Genomic DNA, 21,935 nt, shown 5'->3' with positions numbered 1-21,935 from the left:
AGAAGCTCCTGGCGAGAAGCTCCTGCCCGGCCGAGCTGAGGAGTCGGGCGCAGAGGGCTGGCCCAGGACAGCCCTGCAGGCCTCCTGCCGAGGCGGCCAGGGCAGGCCCTGCGCCCCTTCCACAGCCTTGGCCCTTCTCCGCGCCTGAGTCCTGCCGGGTCCCTCCCCCAGACGCGGCCCTGGCGGCTCCTGCACGCTGGGCTTTGTTTTCTGGCCCCTACCCTCGCCAGGCTGAAAGGGACCGGCTGGGTCTTCACAGACTTAACAGGGGTTAAGTCGCCGCCCAAAGCCAAGGTGTGCGCCGGAGTCTGACTCAGGAGCCAGCCTACCCGAGCCTTCGACCACCAGACACCCCGACCTCCCCAGAGTGCTCCTCAGAGGGGGTCCGAGACCAGCCTCGCCTGCACTTGTGGGAAACGCAGATTCCTGGGACCCAAGCACTGAATCAGCTCAGTCCTCTCACTCACCTTCCAACTGTACCACTCTAGGGCAAGGACTACTAAAATACAGCCCTTGGATTACCTGGGGCAGAAGAAAAACTGGGAATCAGGAAGAGAAGAAGAAAAAGAAACTTGAGAGGATGGCATGGAGCCCATCTCAGTGCCAACATCCATCGAGAAATGGAGTTATGAGCACTACTTAGAGACACAGCGCTGAAGAATGAAAAACCAAACTGTGGGAAACTCTGCCTGCAGGCGGCGTGAGTGAGGGTGGAAGTGGTGAGGTGGGAAGACGAGGAGCCTTCATCCTAAACTGAGACCAACTGTCTCATTCACTCCAGGGGCTTGCACACCTCTCATTCAAAGGTCCGCAATGAAAGACACTTAACCCAGTGAAGACTGATGCTCAGACCTGTGACGGGCCAGGTCCTGGGTCAGAGGGCCTGGGCAGGGGGCTGCCTGGCAGGGGCTGGCAAGGCAGGGGTGCAGGCGGGAGGCTAGCAGGGTTGGAGGGCTGCTGCCTCCAGAAGCAAGACTGGGAAGTGGGGAAGGGCATGGAGGGTGGGGGCCGGTGGCTGTTCTTTAGTGAGCCTTGGGCCATTTCTTTCTCACTGTCTGGTTTACCATACAGGCACTATGGTATTTTCACAATTGCTAACACTGTTCAATAAGAGGGCTAGTTATTTGGGAGGCTGGACTCTTTCCACGTGAGGGCCAAGGCTTCTCTGGGCCTCGCCCTCCTCAGTGAACACCTTCTCCTGCCTTTGCGAGGCGCCAGCGAATTCAAGAGCAGAGCACACCGACAAGCACAAAGGACTCCCGCAACAGAAAATTACAGAGAGGTAGTTTTGAGAGCACTGTCCTGTTGGGGGAGGGGGGGAGGCCCCGCACTAAGGCCTTTGGGGGTTGTCACGTTTGACCCCAGGCAGACACGCACGGGAGGGCCCTGCTGCTGAGGCCGTGTTCCGCACGCAGTCAGCGCCTCCGGGGTTTACCGGTGGCCTCCGACCTCTGCGCTGTGGCCTCAGGACACAGAGGGCGCACAGGCCCAACGCTGAGCCGAGGGGATGCGGGCCAAGCCCGCGAACCGCCGCCCACAGCAACGCCACCCGACCTGCGCGGGCATCATTCCCTGGCGTTTCTCTGCAGTTCTGTTGCCCACTTCTCACATTTTAAACGCCTCCGGGCTCGCGGCTGGAGCGGGGCGGAGGCGCCTCCGCTCTCCGTGCCACTCGCGCACTGCACACCAGGAGCTGCGCAGCGCCAGGCCCGCCCGCGGCAGAATCCTGTTCTGCGGTGGAGCGCGCTGCCGGCTCGCCCTCCCCTTGGTGGTGCCACCCACCACGGATGCTTATCCATCGAGTGAAAACGGACGCTTCTGCTGCTGCTTTTCCAGTTATTAGCTGGAACTATTTCCAAAGACACTTCCCGTCATCTGCAAGTCGTACGCGGGGAATTCAACTCTGCAGCATAAATGCTCACCTCCCCTTCTTGACCCGTCTCACAAGACAGTGAATGGCTCCCTGTCATTCTCCAAAGGCAATGAACAGCATTTCCTTTTTTCCTTTAGGAGGCACCAGGGACCACCGCACAGTGAGCAGGCACTCCACCACTGCGCTGCCGCGCACCACTGCCTTTCCTGATGTCATCAGGACCTTCCCCGATGGTTCCCATCTCCGGCCTCTGGCCAGCAGGGCTTCCGGGCTCGGCCAGGTGGTCTCCCCACTCCAGGTTCGCCTTCTGCTCTTCCTGCCGTGTCACCAAGAAGCCCTGGCTTCCTCCAACGGGAAAGGGTATTTCAAGGCCAAACTGGCACTGGAGATGGTCCATGTGCTTGAAGACGAAATTTCTCAGGAGTTCACACTGGTACTGCCAGTGCAGATGTGGGGCTGCGGCTTTTTACTTGGCCCTTTCTTTACTGTACCTGCAGCTCCTGCAGCCCCAAGGACAGAGGGGGACAGCCTGAGTACCCGCACTCACTCCTCCATGCAGCCTCTGGGCAGCTACCCGCGTCACCACCGACCACCCATACGGGGTGAGCACGCCCCCCAGCCTGCCTGCCAGCCCTGAGCGCGCTGGCCAGGGGCAGCCAGAGCGCCCTGCCCGGCCGGGCAGCTGATCTGTTGCGCCCTCCCGCCTGGAGGCTGGTGCTGCCGAGGAAATGCTGGGCTCGCCCATCTCCACTGCTTTTGCCCAGGCACGAGGCTGCAGACCTGAGTGTGACCATACCTGCACTGACTTTCCCCTTATTCATTGGCTCTTTTTGCCTGGCTGCCCAAAGAACTTTTCCTTCCTCTAAAGTCGTCTCTGTGTTCATCTGAGCTGACATTCTCACGTGATTTGCTCTTTCAATACATAGCTTTTTTGTTTTTGATCTCATGGTTACGGTTTTCTTACTGTTTGCTCCACTCTGTTGCTTTGGATTTCTTCAGGGACTCTGTCTACCCACGCTGTATTTTCTTTCCTAAGCTCAAACTTTTTACTGCATTTACCTCTTTCTTATTTTTATTTTTTTTATTTTAAACCTTGCCACTCTGGATTTCCTTAAGGAACTGTTTTCTATTCTCCCGGGTGCCTTCCACTAGAGCCTCCCTCTGGAAGTTGCTCTCGTTTCTGAGTCCTTCCTGCGGCCCGCCCCTCGCCTGGCTGCTTTCACGGTGTTCCGCTGGCCTGTTCTTCCGCCTGGCTTCCTCGTCTGCTGAGATGCTACTCCGCCCCGCGCTTTTGCCCCTCAGCTTTGTATGGGATTAGGGTTCTGCTGCTCGTTCTGGCGCGAGGCAGGCACTCAGGACAGCTCCAGCCTCTCGGGGCCCTCTCCTGAGGCCGTTGGGGAGTGAGAGGCGGCGCTGTTCGCGCAGACCTCCTGCTCTGCCGCCTTCCATCTTCCTCCCTCCCGCCAGGGCGGGGCTCCCCTTCCAGCAGCCCTCCCTCGTGCGGCCCCTTTAGGCCACCCGCACCCCCAGCCTCCTGCGCTCCACACGACCGGCCTCCAGTGGCTGGCCTCCTGCTGCACCACCACCCTGGCCGAGCCCCCAGAGCACCTAGCTGGGGGGCCGGGGCTCTCCAGCAGGCAAGGCCACGTGGGCCTGGGCCCCCTGCTGCTCTGGGGTTCACGGGGCACCGCGGCACCGAGCTCTGCTCAGTGCACTCCAGGGGCTTTGCTTTCGCTGCCTGGCTGCTGCTTCCAGGTGGGGCCTGGGAGCCTCCCAAGGCCACGGCTGCTCTGCCCGGCCCCCAGCCTCAGGTTGGGGCTTAGGTGTGCCCTCCAGGACCCCGCAGCACGCCAAAAGGCGGGGGCCGAGGCCCGGAGGCAGGGCAGGACAGCCGCTGGAAACTTGCTCTTGCTGGGCGGCTCCTCCCCAGAACTGCTCTCTAAGTTCCTTTCTTCATGTACTTTACCTTATTTATATCTGTTTTATACTTCTACGTGTCTATTCGCCCACCTGGATGGCTCCTCTCTTTCTGAGTCCCTAGCACAGACCCGGTGTGGGTCCCACTGCCAACTCCCACCTCGGGGCACTCCAGGCTGGGGGCCGGAGGAGAGGGACCCAGAGGGGCCACCAGGAAGTGCTGTTGCGGGCCTGGGCAGTGGGTCTTGCCCACCTTGGTATCACCAACCATCCAAGAGGCAGGGTCCCACGGCACAGCCTCTGGTGGCCTCGGCCTGGGCAAGGAGCTGCGCTGCTCTTGGCCTCAGGCCCCTTTAAAGAGGGATCTGTGGCACCCCGAGACCCTGCAGGGATTGTGAGACTTCCACAAGATACCACAGAAGGCGGCCGGCAATGATTCCAGGCAAGTGCTCGAAAAGTGGTCTTATTAGCAACACTGTTGGCCTGGAGAATCTCATCACACTGCCCAGGCTATTCAAACAGGAAAAATCATGAGTTCCAAGAGCTGACATCCACTGAGCAAGCACTTGCCAGCCAGGGTGCCAGCAACCAAAGACACTTGGTCCAGCAGTGTTTCTCCCACCGCGGGCCAGGCCCAAAGCAGAGGGCGAGGCAAGTGAGCATTCTGAAAATGAAACGTAAGTGGGAGGAGCAAGGAGCCACATGGGCACACTGCTCTTGGCAGCCAGGACTGCCCAGGCAGCTTCCTTTCATGACCACGTGTGTGTGCACACGTGACAGGCGCTGCCTCTGGGCACGGGCAGCACAGCAGCCGTCTGTTCAAAAGGACAGAACCCAGCCAGGGGGCAGCCGCCCGCCCCCGCCGGGCAGAACCCAGCCCAGGGGGCAACCGCCCGCCCCCGCCGGGCAGAACCCAGCCCAGGGGGCAGCCGCCCGCCCCCGCCGGGCAGAACCCAGCCCAGGGGGCAGCCGCCCGCCCCCGCCGGGCAGAACCCAGCCCAGGGGGCAGCCGCCCGCCCCCGCCGGGCAGAACCCAGCCAGGGGGCAGCCGCCCGCCCCCGCCGGACCTCACGGTGCCCTGACAAGGCACCTTGTCAGCAAGGTGGCCTCCCTTCAGCACTGAGAGCTGGGGGAGCTCACGTTTGGGACTGTGTGCGCGCATGCATGTGTGCGTGTATGTATGTGCATGTGTGCGTTCGTGTGTGTTCGGGGATGTAGAATCGTTGGTTCAGACAAAATCTTCTGCTGAAGCCCGGTCGCCCGCCTCCTGAGCACCCACGGCCCCTACCCAGGCCTTCAGCGCTGGCTCCTCCTCCGCGCAGCCGCAGAGGACGCGAGCTGGGCTGCGGGCGCCGTGCTCCTCCAGGAGGGGTGCCAGAAGTACCTGCCTCGCCCCTTGCGGGTAGTTCCCACGCTGAGGCTGAGGAGTGGGGGGCTAGAACAACCCCCGAGCGGATGCCCCCGGGCTGGGACCAACCTGGAGCCCCACCCCAGCCGGCGGCGGAGGCTGGGGGTGCCGCAGTCCCGCCGCGCCTGCGGAGGCCCAGCCCCACTGCCTGCCAGGCTGGCCCCTGCCCGGGTGCAGGCCTCGGCTCGCCAGCACTGCCTACCAGTCTCTCCAGCTGCCTTGGCTGGCAGCCCAGAGTATCCTGCTCAGAAAAGCGTCCCGACCCGATGAGCCCAGCTCCTCTGGTCCAGCAGGGGGACGGGGGTTTCCTCAGAGCAGGCCACACCACCCACCGGAGCGCCGCCGCCGTGCTCCAGTCGACTCCGGGTGCTCGGGCACCGTCAGGGCAGCCCAGGACTGGCGCAGAGGGCTGGGGAGCAGCGGGGGAGCGGCCCCTCCTCAGTGGGCAATGCCGCGTGCACAGGTCCTGCTGCCCTACACGGAGATGGCCCCTTCCCCCGTGTCTGCACCACAGGCCTCCCCGCTCGTCGGTGCCGCAGGCCCCACATCCCAGGCGCTGGACGCGCGTCCCTTAGCAACTGGGTGGAGACGCCATGTGCCAGCACCTGACTTCCCGGCCTGCGGAACAGCTCGCTGGACCGCGGACAGCCGGCCACTGCCCAGCCGGGAGATGCTGGCAGATTTGGGCAGGAGGCGGCTGGAACTGGGGGAGAAACGGGGACCAGGGGGATGGGGAAAGAGGGACTTGAAGGGCTTTACAGAGAACAATCAATGCACTGCCCATGAAATTAAAAATCACCTAGGGTACACGTCAGCTGGGGCTGGGTACTAGGTGATATTAAGGAGTAGTCTGTTCTGTTAGACGAGACCATCGCTTCGTGAATTTGCTCTCTTAAAGTCTTCATCTGCTGGACAATGTTGGGGTGGAATGGTGTGAGGGCTGAGGTTTTCTTTAATATATTCTAAGAACAGAAGAGGGGGCAGAAGCAAGTGAATTAAGACAGGCCGCCACGGCGTGGGCAGCAGGGCAGGTCCTCAGCTGTTTCAAGGCAGGGTGGAGCCTGAGGAGCAGGACTTTATGTCGGGTCTTCAGAAGGTGGCGAGGGCAAGGCTGCGGGAGGGAAGAAGGAGGGCGGGGCCCCAAAGGGTGGTGGGCGCTCTCAGGTCAGTGGGTCGGCTCTGCCCGTGGCCCCACCAGGGCTCGGCCACGCGGGGCGGCAGGGTCACTGCTGCAGGGCGTGGTGTCTGAGAGACACTGGACGGTGGCCAAGGTGCTTTGTAACACCTGTCCGAGGCCTCAGGCCTCCTCCCAGGTGGCTCCGGTTCCAGCACAGGCGGGCACGATTGTGCTTTAGCGTACGTGGGCCTGCCACGCATTTCAATACTTTCTAGGACTGCTGCACAACAGGTGGAGCAGCCCACAGAGACAGCATGGCCGGCAAGACCGAAAATATTTCTTCTCTGGCCCTTGACGGGAAACGTCTGCCAAGGCCCTGCCACAGGGCCCGCAGAACAGGACGCCCAGGCTGCCCTCTGGGCTGGACACGGCCCTGCGGGGAAGGGTCTCAGTGGGAAGGCCGCAGCACAGCCTGCCCTGGGAGGGAGCAGGGGCCGTCCCAGGCCACACGGCCACCGACAGTTTGCGGGACCCAAATGCTTTATTATAAGCAAAAGAAGCTGCAGGCATCCGAACAGGGAGAGGCTTCGTGCGGACACCCAGAGGCCCCCGGTTCCTGGGCTCTCCAGCCCCCTCAGCGCTGCCGCCCCGACGCGGCGCCGTGGTTCGTGCCGGGCCCCGTGACGCCACTGCCAGCCCGGCCAGTTGGGTCTGCTGCCCCTGGCCTACTTTCCTGCCAGGGAGAGCTGAGGGCTGCTGCAAAGTGAGCTTGGTGCCTCCAGCCTCCAGGGACTGGGAAGGGGCAAGGAGTGGACAGAGGTGGGAGGCTGTCTCCAGTGCGCAGCTGCAGGGAGAGCGCGGCCAGAGGAGAGCGGTCTGCTGGGCAAGGCCAGGTCACGGCACCTGTGGCCTTTGGAGGGGAGAAAGGCAGGAGGAGGCTTCCGGAAGCTGAGGAAGCCGGGGCCCCTCACCTGGGTTCTCGTGACTGGCCATCTGCTGGTCCTCGGAGTCCAGCGGCTCTGGGGACCAGTCCTCTTCCCGCAGCTCCATGTCTGGGTCCCTGCTGGAAGGGAAGAGACGGAGGACGGTTTACAGGTGCCCTTGAGACCGGGTCCCTCGGGCAGAGCGCACATCCACACGTCGCTACTTGGCCTCTGCAGCCGTGAGCGAACAGCACAAGGCCTGGCCTCCGCCTTGGGCCTCCTCCAGAGGCCACATGCAGCCCAGGGGCCACAGGCTCCAGCCCTCACCAGCGGCGAGGCCCTGGGTGAGCAACTCGGCCTCTGTGCCTCAGTTTCCTCATCAGCGAAATGGAGGGTAATGACAGTACTGGCACCACCGATGTGCCGTGGCACGTCACCACGGAGCAGGGAGTACGTTCGTCACTCCTAAACCAGTCCCACGTCTTGCCGTCTCGGTCTCCAATGCCGGCAGACCCGGAGGAACATCGGCAGGGGAGCGCAGGTTCCAGCACTGCGGGCTGCACGCTCTCCGACAACCAAGCTGCTCATCTCTGCTCATCGTGTGGCACAAACCCACACAATGCACGCAAGCAATGAGGGCTACGTACGAGGCTGGCACACGGCAGGGCCTTTGGCTCTACGGGAGGTCACCTAGTTTCCTGCTAAAGCACGAGCAAGTCCAGCAAAACCCGGTGGGCCAGGCTTGGCGCCGGCCCACAACAAAGCACTGGGCACCTGCGGCGAGTTGGCTGGTGAGGACACCTGGGCCGCAGGACAACAGGGGACGCGGGTCAAGCCCTGGAGTCGAGGACGGCACGGCTGAGGAAAGCTGCCAGAAGTCTTAAGAAAGCTCTCGGGAGACGGCATGGAGAGGCCAAATTTACAGCTAAATAAGGACAATTAAAAAAAAAAAAACCCACGTGCCATGAGCAGGGAAGGCTGAGCATCTTACATCTGGCCTGCGCTACGCGCCATGAGAGTGGCTCACTGAACTCGCTTGGGGCCCTCAAAGAGCCCAAGGCAACGCCTGCCTGGCGTGGAGGGCGCAGGACGTGCATCCCAGAGCCCACTCTTTTCTCTTTTTAAAAAGCATAACAGCCTTATGGAGTGTGATGGGTAGGCCAATGTGTCAACTCGGCCAGGTAACTGTGCCCAGGTAATTGTGCCTAGAGAACCCTGACTAATACAGCTTGGTCCTGGAAGTGGTTCTTTTTTTTTTTTAAGATTTTTTTAAAAATTTATTCCCCGCCCCCCGTTGTCTGCTCTCTGTGTCCATTCGCTGTGCGTTCTTCTGTGTCCACTTGCGTTCTCACCGGCACCAGGAATCTGTGTCTCTTTTTGTTGCATCTTGTTGGGTCAGCTCTCCATGTGCGCGGCACCATTCCTGGGCAGGCTGCACTTTCTTTCGTGCTGGGCGGCTCTCCTTACGGGGCGCACTCCTTGCGTGTGGGGCTCCCCTACGCAGGGACACCCGAGTGGCAGGGCACTCCTTGTGCGCATCAGCGCTGCGCATGGGCCAGCTCCACACGGGTCAAGGAGGCCCAGGGTTTGAACCGCGGACCTCCCATGTGGTAGACGGACGCCCTAGCCACTGGGCCAAGTCCACTTCCCAGGAGTGGTTCTTGATGAACAGTCTTAAACATGGGGTGTCTGAGGTGGTTCTGGGACTTTTGCAACAGGCTCTCTGTACTCAGATTGGGCTCAAGGGTACTGACGACTCCCTTTCCAATAACAAAGGGCTGCTACCAGTCCACGGCTGTTGGCAATGGAAATACACAAAACAGTACCACTAGGTTCCCCTACCCACGCTTGTAAGAAGGATCTGGATGAGAGTGTTTTCCACACCTTAACAGAGTTTTGTGGAATCAAAAGGTACAATGATGTTGGCAGGCTCCTCCTAGATACTCTGGATACTGTTACAAAAGAGAAAGGGATGAGCTAAAGGCTTTAACATTTGCAACTTAAACCCCACATGAATGGTGTGAAAGTTCTGATGTGTGCTCTGAAAGAAAATCTTGTTTCATGCAGCCACAGGCTTGAGAGCTCTGAAAAGCAGACTTAGACTCTCATTGTCCAAATAGCAGAGTTACAGAGGAAACTAAAATCTCAAGTCGGCAGATGCCTGCTGTTGAAGGGAAAGCATTGATTGGGAAGGAGGGGAACTCTTAAGGGTTGGGATGGAGACATGCAGGATGAGGATGGTATCGGTGGGGACACTGGAACCCTAAATTCCGCTGAGACTTTGCCAGATAAGCCTGCAATGGTCTGAACTGTGGAGACCACACCTGGCCAAGCTTGTTCCACCCAGCCTCCGCCTGCCCCAGGGAGTCTGGGCCTCCTCCCAGCCCTGGGGCACGTACCAGCTAAACTGAAGCCTGCACTGCAGAGCCTCCAGTCTACCCTGAGGAAACTGCCTTCCAATGCCTGCCTGAAGAGATTAATCCAGTCTCACCGGAAGAAAAGGCAAAGGAAAGCTCCGAGGTGGTGGACTTGGCCCAGTGGTTAGGGCATCCGACTACCACATGGGAGGTCCGCGGTTCAAACCCCAGGCCTCCTTGACCCGTGTGGAGCTGGCCCATGCGCAGCGCTGATGCGCACAAGGAGTGCCCTGCCACTCGGGTGCCCCTGCGTAGGGGAGCCCCACACGCAAGGAGTGCGCCCCGTAAGGAGAGCCGCCCAGCGCCAAAGAAAGTGCAGCCTGCCCAGGAATGGCACCGCACACACGGAGAGGTGACACAACAAGTTGAGACAACAAAAAGAAACACAGATTCCCGTGCCGCTGACAACATCAGAAGCGAACAAAGACAATGCAGCAAATAGACACAGAGAACAGACAACCGGGGTAGGGCGGGGAGGGAAGAAAAAGAAATAATCTAAAAAAAAGAGGGCTGGATGTCCTTTAAAGTTCCTTAAAAAAAAAAAAAAAGGAAGCTCCGAGGTCAGTAGTTTTCAAGACATTTCTAATCCTTCTCCTTACCAACCCCCACCACCCCTCTTCTCTTCAAGAACTATCACTAGACTAAAATCACAAGCCCCCAAAGGTGAAATACAAAGTGAGGCCCATGAGGAAGTATGCTATACTCTGAAAAAACAGCATAAGTTTTCCAACTTACATAGAAAGAAATCAGGGGAATATGTGAGAATGGATATCAAAGGTATGGGATAATGGTGGAAGGAATATAAAGTTGGATCAGGCTGAATTTATTGATATAGGCCCACTAAGCAAAAATTCTGGATTCAACACTGTAGCTCGAGGTGTTGGAAAAGGCTCTAACAGTTTGTCTGGGTGGCTGATTGAAACATGGGCCAAAACATGGTCTAGCATGTCTGAGGTTGAGATGCCCAATTTGCCCTGGTACACAGAAGAGGGAATTCAAAAGCTTAGGGAGATTGGAATGCCATTTGAGAGCTGCCCACCCACCCCAGGAATGTCCAGAGGACACAACTTTAACCAGGACTGTGAGGAATAAACTTGTAAGACTAACTCCATCTTCCCTGAAGAGCTCTGTGGTTGCTCGTCTCTGTAGTCCAGATATTACCACGGGGAGGGCTGAGATGGAATTAGAATCCTTACACATTATGGGGATGATTGCAAGTATCTGCAGTTAATCCCCAAAGACAAGGCAGGCAGGGCTACCAGAGTTAAAGGCAGATTCAAAGAAGCACTCAGAAAAGTCTGTCACATAAAGTTAGGGCACTGGCTAATACATCATGGGATACCTAGAAGTGAAATAGATGGGCCATCTAAATTCCTACTAGATCTGTATGAGCAGAAGACTTGTAGGTCAAGTGAATAAAACTCTAACTCAAATTAGAGAGAATAATGGCCCCATAGTAAGTTCCTAGACTTGAGACAGTTTACAGACCCAGAGCCCCTTGAATGAGGAAAAGGCCAGGTCTCCTTAGGGAAGGATCCTGTTGAGGTGCCAAAAATTTATACTCTTAATCTTCCTCGCACCTTTCCCCAAGGAGATCTATGGCCTTTTACCAGAGTAACTGTGCACTGGGGAAAAGGAAATGATCAGACATTTCAGGGATTATTAGATATTGGCTCGGAAGTGACATTAATTCCAGGAGACCCAAAACGTCACTGTGGTCCACCAGTCAGAGTAGGGGCTTATGGAGGCCAGGTGACTGATGAGGAGTTTTAGCTCAGGTCTGTCTCACAGTGGGTCCAGTGAGTCCCTAGACCCTTTCTGTGGTTATTTCCCAGTTCCAGAATGCATAATTGGAATAGACATACTCAGTAACTGGCAGAATCCCCAACATGGATCCCTGACTTGTGGAGTGAGGGCTGTTATGGTAGGAAAGGTCAAGTGGAAGCCACTATGACTGCCCCTACCTAGCAAAATAGTAAACCAAAAGCAATACTGGAATCCTGGAGGGGTTGCAGAAATTAGTGCCACCATCAAGGATTTGAAGGACGCAGGGGTGGTGATTAGCACATACCCATTCAACTCTCCTATTTGGCTTGTGCAGAAAACGGATCTTGGAGGATGACAATAGATTATTGCAAACTTAACCAGGTAATGACCCCAATTGCAGCTGCTGTCCCAGATGTGGTATCATTGCTTGAGCAAATCATCACATCCCCTGGTACCTAGTATGCAGCTATTGATCTGGCAAGCGTTTATTTCTCAACTGCTATTAGTAAGGACCACCAGAAACAATTTGCTTTCAGCTGGCAAGGCCAACAGTACACCTTCACGGTGCTGCCTCAGGGGTATATCAACTCTCCAGCCCTACGTCATAATGTTGTCCACGGGCACTTAATCATCTCTCCCTCCCACAAGCCATCACACTGGTCCATTATACTGATGATATGTTGATAGGACCTAGTGAGCAGGAAGTAGCAAAGACGCTAGACTTACTAGTAAGGCATTTGCATGAGAGAGGATGGGAGATAAATCCAACAAAAATACAGGGGACTTCACCTCAGTGAAATTTCTAGGTGTCCAGTGGTGTGGGGGCATGTCAAGACATCCCTTCTAATTCCAAAGATAAGCTACTATATCTACCCCCCCCCCCCCCACGAAAAAAGAGGCACAATGCTTAGTTGGTCTCTCTGGATTTTGGAGACAACACATCCCTCATTTGGATTTGCTACTCCAGCCCATTTAATGAGTGACCAGAAAAGCTGCTAGTTTTGATTGGGTACCAGAACAAGAGGAGGCTCTGCAACAGGTCCAGGCTGCTGTGCAAGCTGCACTGCCACTTGGACCATATGCTTCAGCAGATCCAATGGTGCTGGAAGTTTCAGTGACAAATAGATGCTGTCTGGAGCCTTTGGAAGGCCCCTATAGGAGAATCACAATGCAGACCCTTAGGATTTTGGAGCAAAGCCCTGCCATCCTCTGCAGATAACTACTCCCCTTTTGAGAAACAACTTTTGACTTGCTACTGGGCCTTAGTAGAGACTGAACACTTAACTATGGGCCACTAAGCTACTATGAGACCTGAGTTGCCTAGGAGCTGGGTATTGTCTGACCCACTAAACCATAAAGTTGGGTGTGCACAGCAGCACTCCATAATGAAGTAGAAGTGGTATATATGAGATAGGGCTTGAGCAAGTCCTGAAGGCATGAGTAAGTTACATGAGGAAGTAGCCCAAATGCCCATGGCAATCACCCCTGCCATGTTACCTTCTCTTTCCCAGCCCCACAGCAATGACTTCTTGGGGAGTCCCTTACAATCAGTTGACTGAGGAAGAGAAAACTCGGGGATGGTTTACAGATGGTTCTGTATGATATGCAGGTACCACCCAAAAGGAGACTGAAGCAGCACTGCAGCCCCTTTCTGGGAGACAAATGCCAGAAAGCACAGTGAAGGACAGTGAGGGTCAATCCTCCCAGGGAACAGAACTTTGAGCAGTACACCTGGTTGTTCATTTTGCTTAGAAGGAGAAATAGCTGGAGATGCATTTGTCACTAATTCATGGGCCGTTGCCAATGGTTTGACTGGATGGCCAGGGACCTGGAAGGAAAATGATTGGAAAATTGATGATAAAGAGATCTGGGAAGAGGAATGTAGATAGACCTTTCTGAGTGGGCAAAAAACATGAAAATATTTGTGTCCCACGTGAATGCTCACCAGAGGGTGACTTCAGCAGAGGAAGATTTTAATAATCAAATGGATACAATGACCCACTGTGTGGCTAAACGCTTAGCCTCTTTCCCCAGCCATTCCAGTCATTGCCCAATGGGCTCATGAACAAAGTGGCCATGGAGGTAGGGATGGAGGTTATGCATGGGCTCAGCATCATGGACTTCCCCTCACCAAGGCGGACTCGGCTACAGCCACTGCTGAGTGCCCAATCTGCCAGCAGCAGAGACCCACACTCAGCCCCTGATGTGGCACCATTCCTTGAGGTGATCAGCCTGCTACCTGGTGGCAGGTTGACTACATTGGACCACTTCCACCATGGAAGGGGCAGCGATTTGTTTTAACTGGAATAGACACATACTCTGGATATGGGTTTGCATTTTCTGCATGCAATGCTTCTTCCAAAACTACCTTCCAGGGACTTACCGAATGTCTTATCTACTGCCATGGCTTTCCAAACAGCATTGCTTCTGACCGAGGAACCCGTTTCACAACAAATGATATGCGGGAATGGGCACATGCCCATGGAATTCACTGGTCTTATCATGTTCCCCATCACCCTGAAGCAGCTGGACTGACAGAATGGAGGAATGACCTTTTGAAGACTCAGTTATGGCACCAACCAGGTGGCAATACCTTGCAGGGCTGGGGCAATGTTCTCCAGGAGTGTGTGCATGCTCTAAATCAGTGTCCACTCTATGGTGCTGTTTCTCCCATAACCAGGATCCATGAGTCCAGGAATTAAGGGGTGGGAATGGGAGTGACACCATTCACTATTACCCCTAGTGACTCACTAGGAAAATTTTTCTTCCTGTCCCTGCAACCTCAAACTCTGCTAGTCTACAGGTCTTAGTTCCAGAAGGAGAACGCTTTCACCAGGGAACACAAGAATGATTCCATTGAACTGGAAGTTAAGACTGCTACCTGGCCACTTTGGGCTCCTCTTACCTATGAATCAACAGGCAAAGAAAGGAATTACTGTACTGGCTGGGGTGATTGATCCTGACTATCAACAGGAAATAGGACTGGATCTACATTATGAGGGTAAAGAAGACTTTGCCTGGAATACAGGAGATCCTCTACGGAATCTCCTAGTGTTGCCATGCTCTATGATTGAAGTCAATGGAAAACTGCAGCAACCCAATCCAAGCAGGACTAACAATGGTCCAGAATCTTCAGGAATGAAAGTTTGGGTTACCCCACCAGGCAAAGAACCACGGCCAGCTGAGGTGCTTGCTGAGGGTAAGGGGACCATGGAATGGGGAGTGGAAGAAGGTGGTGATAAACAGGAACTTCGACCATGTGACCAGTTACAGCAATGAGGACTGTAATGGTCATACATATGTCTTCCTTGTTTTCTTGTAAGTGTGACGGTACAAGCACATAAAACGAGTACCTTTGTTTTCTTCCCCCTTTCCTTTATCATATGACATAAGTTGTATTAGTTTCACGTCATAGTATTTAAGGATGTAAATATAAGAGTGAATATTATCCAACAACTTGCACCCTATTCTGTTGTGATTCAATGCGTTTCTGGTTGTACACAGGACAGCTGAATATTTTTAGGCAGAAATACACATATATATGCATGTGTGTTTATGTTTTTACTTAGAGATTAAGTATGGTTTAAGGTAACGTATATGGCTGCCAAATTGACAAGGGGTGGACTGTGATGGTTAGGCTACTGTCAGCTCGGCCAGGTAATCGTGCCCAGTTGTTAGGTCTAGCAAGCACTGGGCTAACTGTAATACAAGGGCATTTAGGGACTTTAATCATCAACGAATTTACTGCATAGATGGCTGATTACAAATACAATCAACCAAGGAGACTGCCATCAACAAGTGTCATTTTATCCAATTAGGTGAATGCCTGTAAAAAGGGAAGTGATTTGAGCATTTAGAGAGAATTTTCCAGCTCGACTTTGAACAGTCAACATCTCCTGGAGCCCCTGGTTTTTTGCAGCCTGTCTGCACAATTTGAACTTGTGCATTCCCAGGGTCACATGAGAGAATTTTATAAAATTTCACACTGTTTACAGATATTGCCTGTTGATTCTGTTTCCCTAGACTCATACGTGGAGACATAATTCACATAACCATACAATTCACCCACCTAAAGTGCATAATTCAAAGTATTATTTAGCACTGTCCCAGAGCTGTGCAAACATCACTACAGTCAATTTTAGAAAAGTCACCACTCCAAAAAGAACTCCCCCTATCAGCAGTCACTCTGCTGGCGTGCTCTGCTGGTGTGCCCCAGCCCCTGGCGACCACTAACCTTCCTCCTGTCTCTACAGACTTGCGTATTTTAAACACCTCATTCGATCCAGGGACTCCTGTGCCTCTCTCATCGCACGCCGTCAAGGTCCGTGCACGTGGCAGCGTGCGCCACAACTCCACTCCTTCCTGTGGAGCGATGCTCCAATGCGTGGCCCCTTCGTCCACGGAGGGGCACATGGGCTGTTCCCACTTCCTGGTATCATGCTGTGGGACGTCAGGGAGAAGCAGCGCAGCCCCCGGACACACCGGCAGTCCTGGCTTCATGTCGCCAAACACCACCTATCAGAACCTCGTCCCCTGGCACCCACTGCAGGGGCACTTGACCAGCAGAGGAAGGGTGGGCTCCAGAGCCAAGGCCAGCGCCCCTGCGTAAGCCTGTCCTGCAGCGTCTGTGCCACAGCCCCACAGGCTTGCACCAGCGGGCAGACAGGCCCCTTGCACAGCGGCATCCCTCCCCTGGGCACCACACTTCCTTGGTGCCACAAGCCTCACCCGTCCCTTGAATCCTTCTAGTGACGAGGGGCTCACCACTACTCGGCCCCACCAGATGCCTCCACCTGCCTGTGTGGGACCTCTGCTGACATCTCAGAGCCAGGTAACACAGTTGGTCCAACGTCGTGGAGGCTGAGGAGGCACGTCAACCATCCACGTAGCACGCACATGTTGTGCTGTCTCACTCCTCCATGTCCCTGGCTCAATCCACCCATTGGAGCCCTCAGGATTCCCATTACACTGACAAGGCCAGGCACTGAGGCACGGGGAAGGGGCAGGGCGGAGGGATGAGCCCAGGAGCCACCGCCCCACATTGCCGCTGCTCTTCCCACTCCAGCCCTTCCCAGCGCCCAGGCAGCTGCCAGAGTGCCACCTAAAGCCCTGCTCCTCCAGGGCGCCCCTCCACGACGCGTGCAGAGCACCTGGAAGCCAGCAGCACGGCGGGAGCCTGGAGGGCCCTGCCCCCAACTCACAGAACCCAGAGGAAGGTGGAACCTACCTGCTCGATGGTGCCAGCCTGAGTGCCCGGGGGACAGCAGTGACGCCCACAGACCGGTCTCCACCCGGGGGAGGGCAGCGGCACCAGTTCCCCACGAGGCACCTGAGCGCGTTGCCCATGTCAGGTGTGGGAGAGACCCTTCAAGCGTGGCACCCGCGTCAGGTGTGGGGGAGACCCTCTGTCTTTCCTGTCACAGAGGCCAGGCAGGCACAGGCAAGGAAACCACGGCCAGGTCACAGCACCAAGGGCCGAGGGGTTTGGCAGTGAAGCCGCACGTGCTCACCCTACCTTGCCAACACCCCGAGATCATCACGAGGGCTGCAGAAGGAGCAGCACTGTCTCACCGCTAGCGCTGCGCCCCAAGTCCACACAGAAGCAGGCTGATCCCGGTACCAAGCAAGGTCGCAGAGCGCAGAGCGGCCGGGCGCCGGCAGGTACTCAGATACGGAGGCCCGTGGCTGGGAGCCCAGATGGAGGGCGTGTGGGGAGGAGCCGAGCGCAAAGGCGGGCGAGGACCAGGAAGAGGAGCTGTGCTCCATCTGCGAGCGGCTGCAGGCAGCGGTGGGCCGGCGGGCCCTGGGTGGACAGCAGCATCAGGCGTCCCCTTACTTCGCATCCCAGCTGAAGAAGGACCTGCCCGCTGAGGACTCTCCCCTGCCCACACTCCTGGGCCCTCCCAGAGGGGACGCTGGGGGCCTGGGCAGCAGGCGCCTCAGGGCCGCGCTTGGACCTGCAGCAGCAGCCCCTCCCCTGTGCGGTGGGTGGGAAGCACGAGCTAAGGGCGGGCGCACGGCAGGCTGGAGGGGGGGCAGCCCCCACCCTTGGTGGGACCTGACCTTCATCACCACGGAAGAAGAAGAGGCAGCGGGCGGCGTCACGACCCACGCGAGCCGACGATTAGGCAGCCCAGGCTCCAGTCCGCCCAGCACAGGGGCTCCGGGGCTCGGGGAGCTGCGCGTTTCCCTTCACCAGCCGTCCCTGGCCTGTCCTGGCACTCCACCTCCCACAGCACGGGGGTCTCGCCAGGCCAGGCACTGCTCTCAGCCCAAAGACAGTGGCAGCAAGCCACAGCCCAGGGCCCTGGGGGCGCCTCCCAGGGCAGGAAATAGGCACCAACAAGCGCAGAAAGACGAGGGTTCAGACGGCAAGGGGGCCGCCAAGGGCCAGGGCGGAGGGGAGGGGACAGGGAACGGAGTCTGGGATGGCTCTGGGAGGTGGACGCCACAGGAGCAGAGGTCTGTGAAGCCAGAGCCAAAAGGCAAGGGCTTGGCAGCAGGTGCCAAGGCCCCGAGGTTGACACAGGCCCGGCCTGCTAGGGGCGGGGCAGGGAGGGGCCACACCGCACAGGTCTCGCCACCACAGTGAGGGTGGGGGTCACCGGAAGTGCCGAGGCCCCTTTGAGGGGGGCACTCTTACAGGATGCGCATCTTCCCAACGGGGAACGAGGCTCACGGAAGCTGGCGGCAGAGACCCCGCGGACCTTGGAGTACAGCGTGCCGGGCACTGGGGGGCTGACCGCACGGGCCGTCAGGCGTGGGGCCTCGGTGTGGGCACGGCCCTGCGGTCTGCTGGGCGCCGCCCTCGTGCCCGCCGGGGCCTGGGCCGGGGTCGCAGAGGGCCCGGCCCCTCCCCCACGCCGCCAGGCTGGGCCGCAGCGCAGGACGCCGTGTGCACACACACGGGCTCTCGCGGGTGCTGCCGGGTGGACGGGCGCGCACGGGGACGGGGTGAACGGGAGACCCGAGCGGGACCGCGAGGAGGCGCTCCTGACCCCGCCACACCCCGCGCGGCCTGGCGACGCCTGCCGCCCGCCCAGGTGCGCGCCTTCCCCAGAGGCGAGCCCGCACGACGCTTCCTGCCCTCAGGGCTCCTCGCCCCGAGATCCGGAGCGCGGGCGGAAGTCGCAGCCGACGCGAGGGCGCATCTGAGCAAGGCCGAGCTCCGCCCAGTCGCCAGCGTGCTGCCTCCTGCTGGCGTGGGGGTTCTTTCATCTCCATTCAATCCTGCTTTTTACAGTAACCGATCGCTACTTCTGTAGCAAGGAAAACGGAAAGGTGATTTCTTTGACAGCCACAAGGCTGTATCAACGTGGACAAACTGCCGTGTGTTAAGAGGGGGATGAGGCAGGATACAAAACCGCACAGCCCCCTGGGGAACGCAACTCGGGGCAGCTGCTGTGGGAACAGCACCTCCCCTCGGGAGAAGGGAAACACGTCCCCTAAAACGTGCCCCGCTTCACGACGGCCAAGCCCAGCGAGCAGCCAGTCCCGAAGGCACCAGGATGACCTTTTACCCCAACCCGACTTCAGGCGCTGCCTCACTGCACTTTGCAGGTGTGTGGTCGCTCCGGCAGCAAGCCCGCCAGCACCATTTTACCACTAGCCTGTGCTCATTCCAGGTCTGTCACGTTTTAATTGAAACATGTTTTCAGGACATAATGCTACTGCACACTTCATGGAGGACAGTATCGTGTAAACATAACTTTTACATGCACTGAGAAACCAAAATGTCGTGCAACTCACTTTACTGATACGCGCCCTAGCGCAGCCGGCAGGACTGCCCTGTGGTACCTCGGAGGCTCGCCTGTCCACGGACCGCCAAGAAGGCAAACCCAGCAGCAGAGAGAGACGGGCAGTTGCCAGGGCACAGGGTTTCGATTTGGAATGATGAAAATGTTCCAGAATTAGAGTGAGGGTTACACAACTTTGTGAACACACTAAAAACCAATGCTATGTACACCCTGAAAGGGTGGATTTCATGGCATGTGAATTATACCTCAATTTTGAAAATAAATATCTGAAAATTGCATGCACCCTCTGATTACAACACTGTACACGTTAAAAATGCATGACTAAAAAAGGAAGGAAGAAACCAGGCGTCCTAACAGGTGATGGGGTAGGTGCTGAGACTGCTTCTTCACTTGTCTAGTTGGAACTTGCTTACCAAGAGCTTCCACAGAAACCATTAACATGTAATTAACTAAAAGCAGCTTCGCCTCCACCCTCGGTCTCCCAGCCTGCGGTCAGGAGGGCCAGAGCCTGCCTGCCCCCCCAGCCCGGCCTTCCTGCTCCCGCTCCACCCGCCGAGCAGCCTGCGGGCACCGCCCGTCCAGCAGCAGGGAGTGCGGGGCCAGGAGACTGCGGGCGGGCAGCCTGCAGGGGCAGGGACGGCTGGCCCCGGCTGGGCTGCTCAGTGGTTGTACCTACACTCCAAACACCTCCGCGCCTCCTGGCCCTGACAGTCCAACGCACTGACTCTCTCGCCACTTACAGCAAGTCAAGAAACACTGGAGCGCCATGCCTGGGGGCTTTCCCACGGCCCTGGGGAAGGTGCCCCGGTAGAGCCAATGGGGGGGGGGGCCTGCAGGGGGCCTGGCAGGGTGCCTGCAGAGAGAAAGAAGCGGTTCTCCCCCCTCCATCCCAGCGTGGGGCGAGGTGAGTGCGGCAGCAGCACGCGGGAGCACGGCCGCCCCCACCTGCCCTGAAAACACCCGCGGCTACCCAAGGCCGCTGCTAAGCCGCTGCTCGAGAGGCGCATCATTAGCAGACAAATTGCCGCAATTGTGCTGCCATCAGGCTCCCTCCCACCCACCCTGGCTGCCTGCCCGCCAATTAGCCCTTTCTTCTCCTGCCAGCCTCCCCTGGCTCGCTGGTGCTGAGGAAGGCCTGCCTCTGCGCAGCCTCGCGCCTGCCCCCGCCCCGCCCCCACCTCCCCGCGGACCTCAGGGCACCCTAGCCCCACCCCTTCTGACGTCATCACTCCGTGACAACTGCTCCCCACATGCTCGCTGGTCCCCAAATCCAGAGGCTGTGCCCCAGCCTTGACCAGCCCTGCCGTCCCTGCTCGTGCACACCCCCGCGCCCCTTCCCGCTGAGGCTGGCCTGCGTCCACTCCCAGGACAGCAACCCCTTCCCTGGGCGCCGCCCTCCCACACGCCCGGCCCTTGCTCCCTTCCAGCACAGTCCTGCCCCACTCTGCCCCTGAAGCCCAATCCTCACACCGCAGACTAACTAGACTTTCTAGAAAGTCCCTTGGTTTAAGCAGCCCACTTGAAAAACAAGCAAGGGATCTGGAAAGACCTTTCTCCAGAGAAGATATGCAAGCGACAATCAGCACATGAAGAGGTGCTCCAGAGCGGCAGTCTTCAGCAGCACCACTTTACCCCACTTCATCAAAAAGTCAGATGCTAGCAAGTGTTGGTGAGGATGTGGGGAAATCGGAGCCCCATACACCGCCAGAGGGAACACAAAGTGGTGCACGCACTCTGAGAAACTGCCTTGCAGTTCTTCAAAGGGTGCAACACGGCTGCCATCTGGCCCCCAATTCCACCCCTAGGTGCATGGCCAAGATAAATAGTAGCATCCACCCTCACAAGATTGGGCATTATGCTACTGGAGCATTCTTGACAACGGCCAAAAGTGGACACTACATGAAAAAACACTGTCGATTGCAGGAGCATTCGGAGGTGAAGAGGATGAGGAAACACTGTCGATTGTAGAAGAGGATGAGTATATACTGTCAATTGTAGTAGCATTCAGAGGTGAAAAGGATGAGTAAACTGTCGATTGTCGGAGCAGTCGGAGATAAAGAATATCAGCAAACACTGTCAACCGTAGGAGCTTTTGGAAGTGTAGAGGATGAGTAAACACTGTCGATTGTAGGAGCAGTTGGAGGTGAACAGGATAAGTATACACTCAATCGTAGTAGCGTTCAGAGGTGAAGAGGATGAGGAAACACTGTCGATTGTAGGAGCGTTTGGAGATGAATAGGATAAGTATACACTGTCAATCGTAGTAGCATTCCGAGGTGAAAAGGATGAGTAAACTGTGAATCGTAGGAACAGTCGGAGATGAAGAAGATGAGTTAACACTGTCAACTGTAGGAGCTTTTGGAAGTGAAGAGGATGAGTAAACACGTCAATCATAGGAGCAGTTGGAGATGAAGAGGATGAGTAAACACTGTCAATTGCAGGATCATTTGGAGGGGAACAGGATGAATAAACACTCAAGCATTAGGAGGTGAAAGGATGAGTATACACTGTAGATCTTAGCAGCATTCAGAGGTGAACTGGATGAGTAAACACTATAGATCTTAGGAGCATTTGGAGGTGAACTGGATGAGTAAACACTGCCAATTGTAGGAGCGTTTGAGGGTGAAGAGGATGAGTAAACACTGTCAATCATAGGAGCTTTTGGAGGTGAACAGGATGAGTAAACACTTGATTGTAGGAGCGTTCGGAGGGGAAGAGGATGAGTAAATACAGTCATTTGTAAGACTGTTCGGAGA

The 21,935-nt window shown here is 56.8% G+C and overlaps 1 protein-coding gene across 7 annotated transcripts in view; it reads right to left on the bottom strand.

Annotated features, from left to right (window-relative positions):
• Nucleotides 1-21,935, bottom strand: part of ZNF787 (zinc finger protein 787) — a 29,492-nt gene that overhangs the window by 2,572 nt on the left and 4,985 nt on the right. For 4 of the 7 annotated variants that reach the window (XM_071209465.1, XM_071209466.1, XM_058280877.1 and 1 more), the window contains one exon: nt 7,287-7,378. In XM_071209465.1, coding sequence (XP_071065566.1) covers nt 7,287-7,365 — 79 coding nt within the window. In that variant the 5' untranslated portion in view covers nt 7,366-7,378. The remainder of the gene's footprint in view (nt 1-7,286; nt 7,379-21,935) is intronic. The other 3 variants (XM_071209468.1, XM_071209467.1, XM_058280882.1) reach the window with 1 other exon arrangement.

The sequence above is a fragment of the Dasypus novemcinctus genome, chromosome 18 (assembly GCF_030445035.2).
Source record: "Dasypus novemcinctus isolate mDasNov1 chromosome 18, mDasNov1.1.hap2, whole genome shotgun sequence".
NCBI lineage: Eukaryota > Metazoa > Chordata > Mammalia > Cingulata > Dasypodidae > Dasypus > Dasypus novemcinctus.
This window is presented reverse-complemented; position numbering and strand designations above follow the sequence as displayed.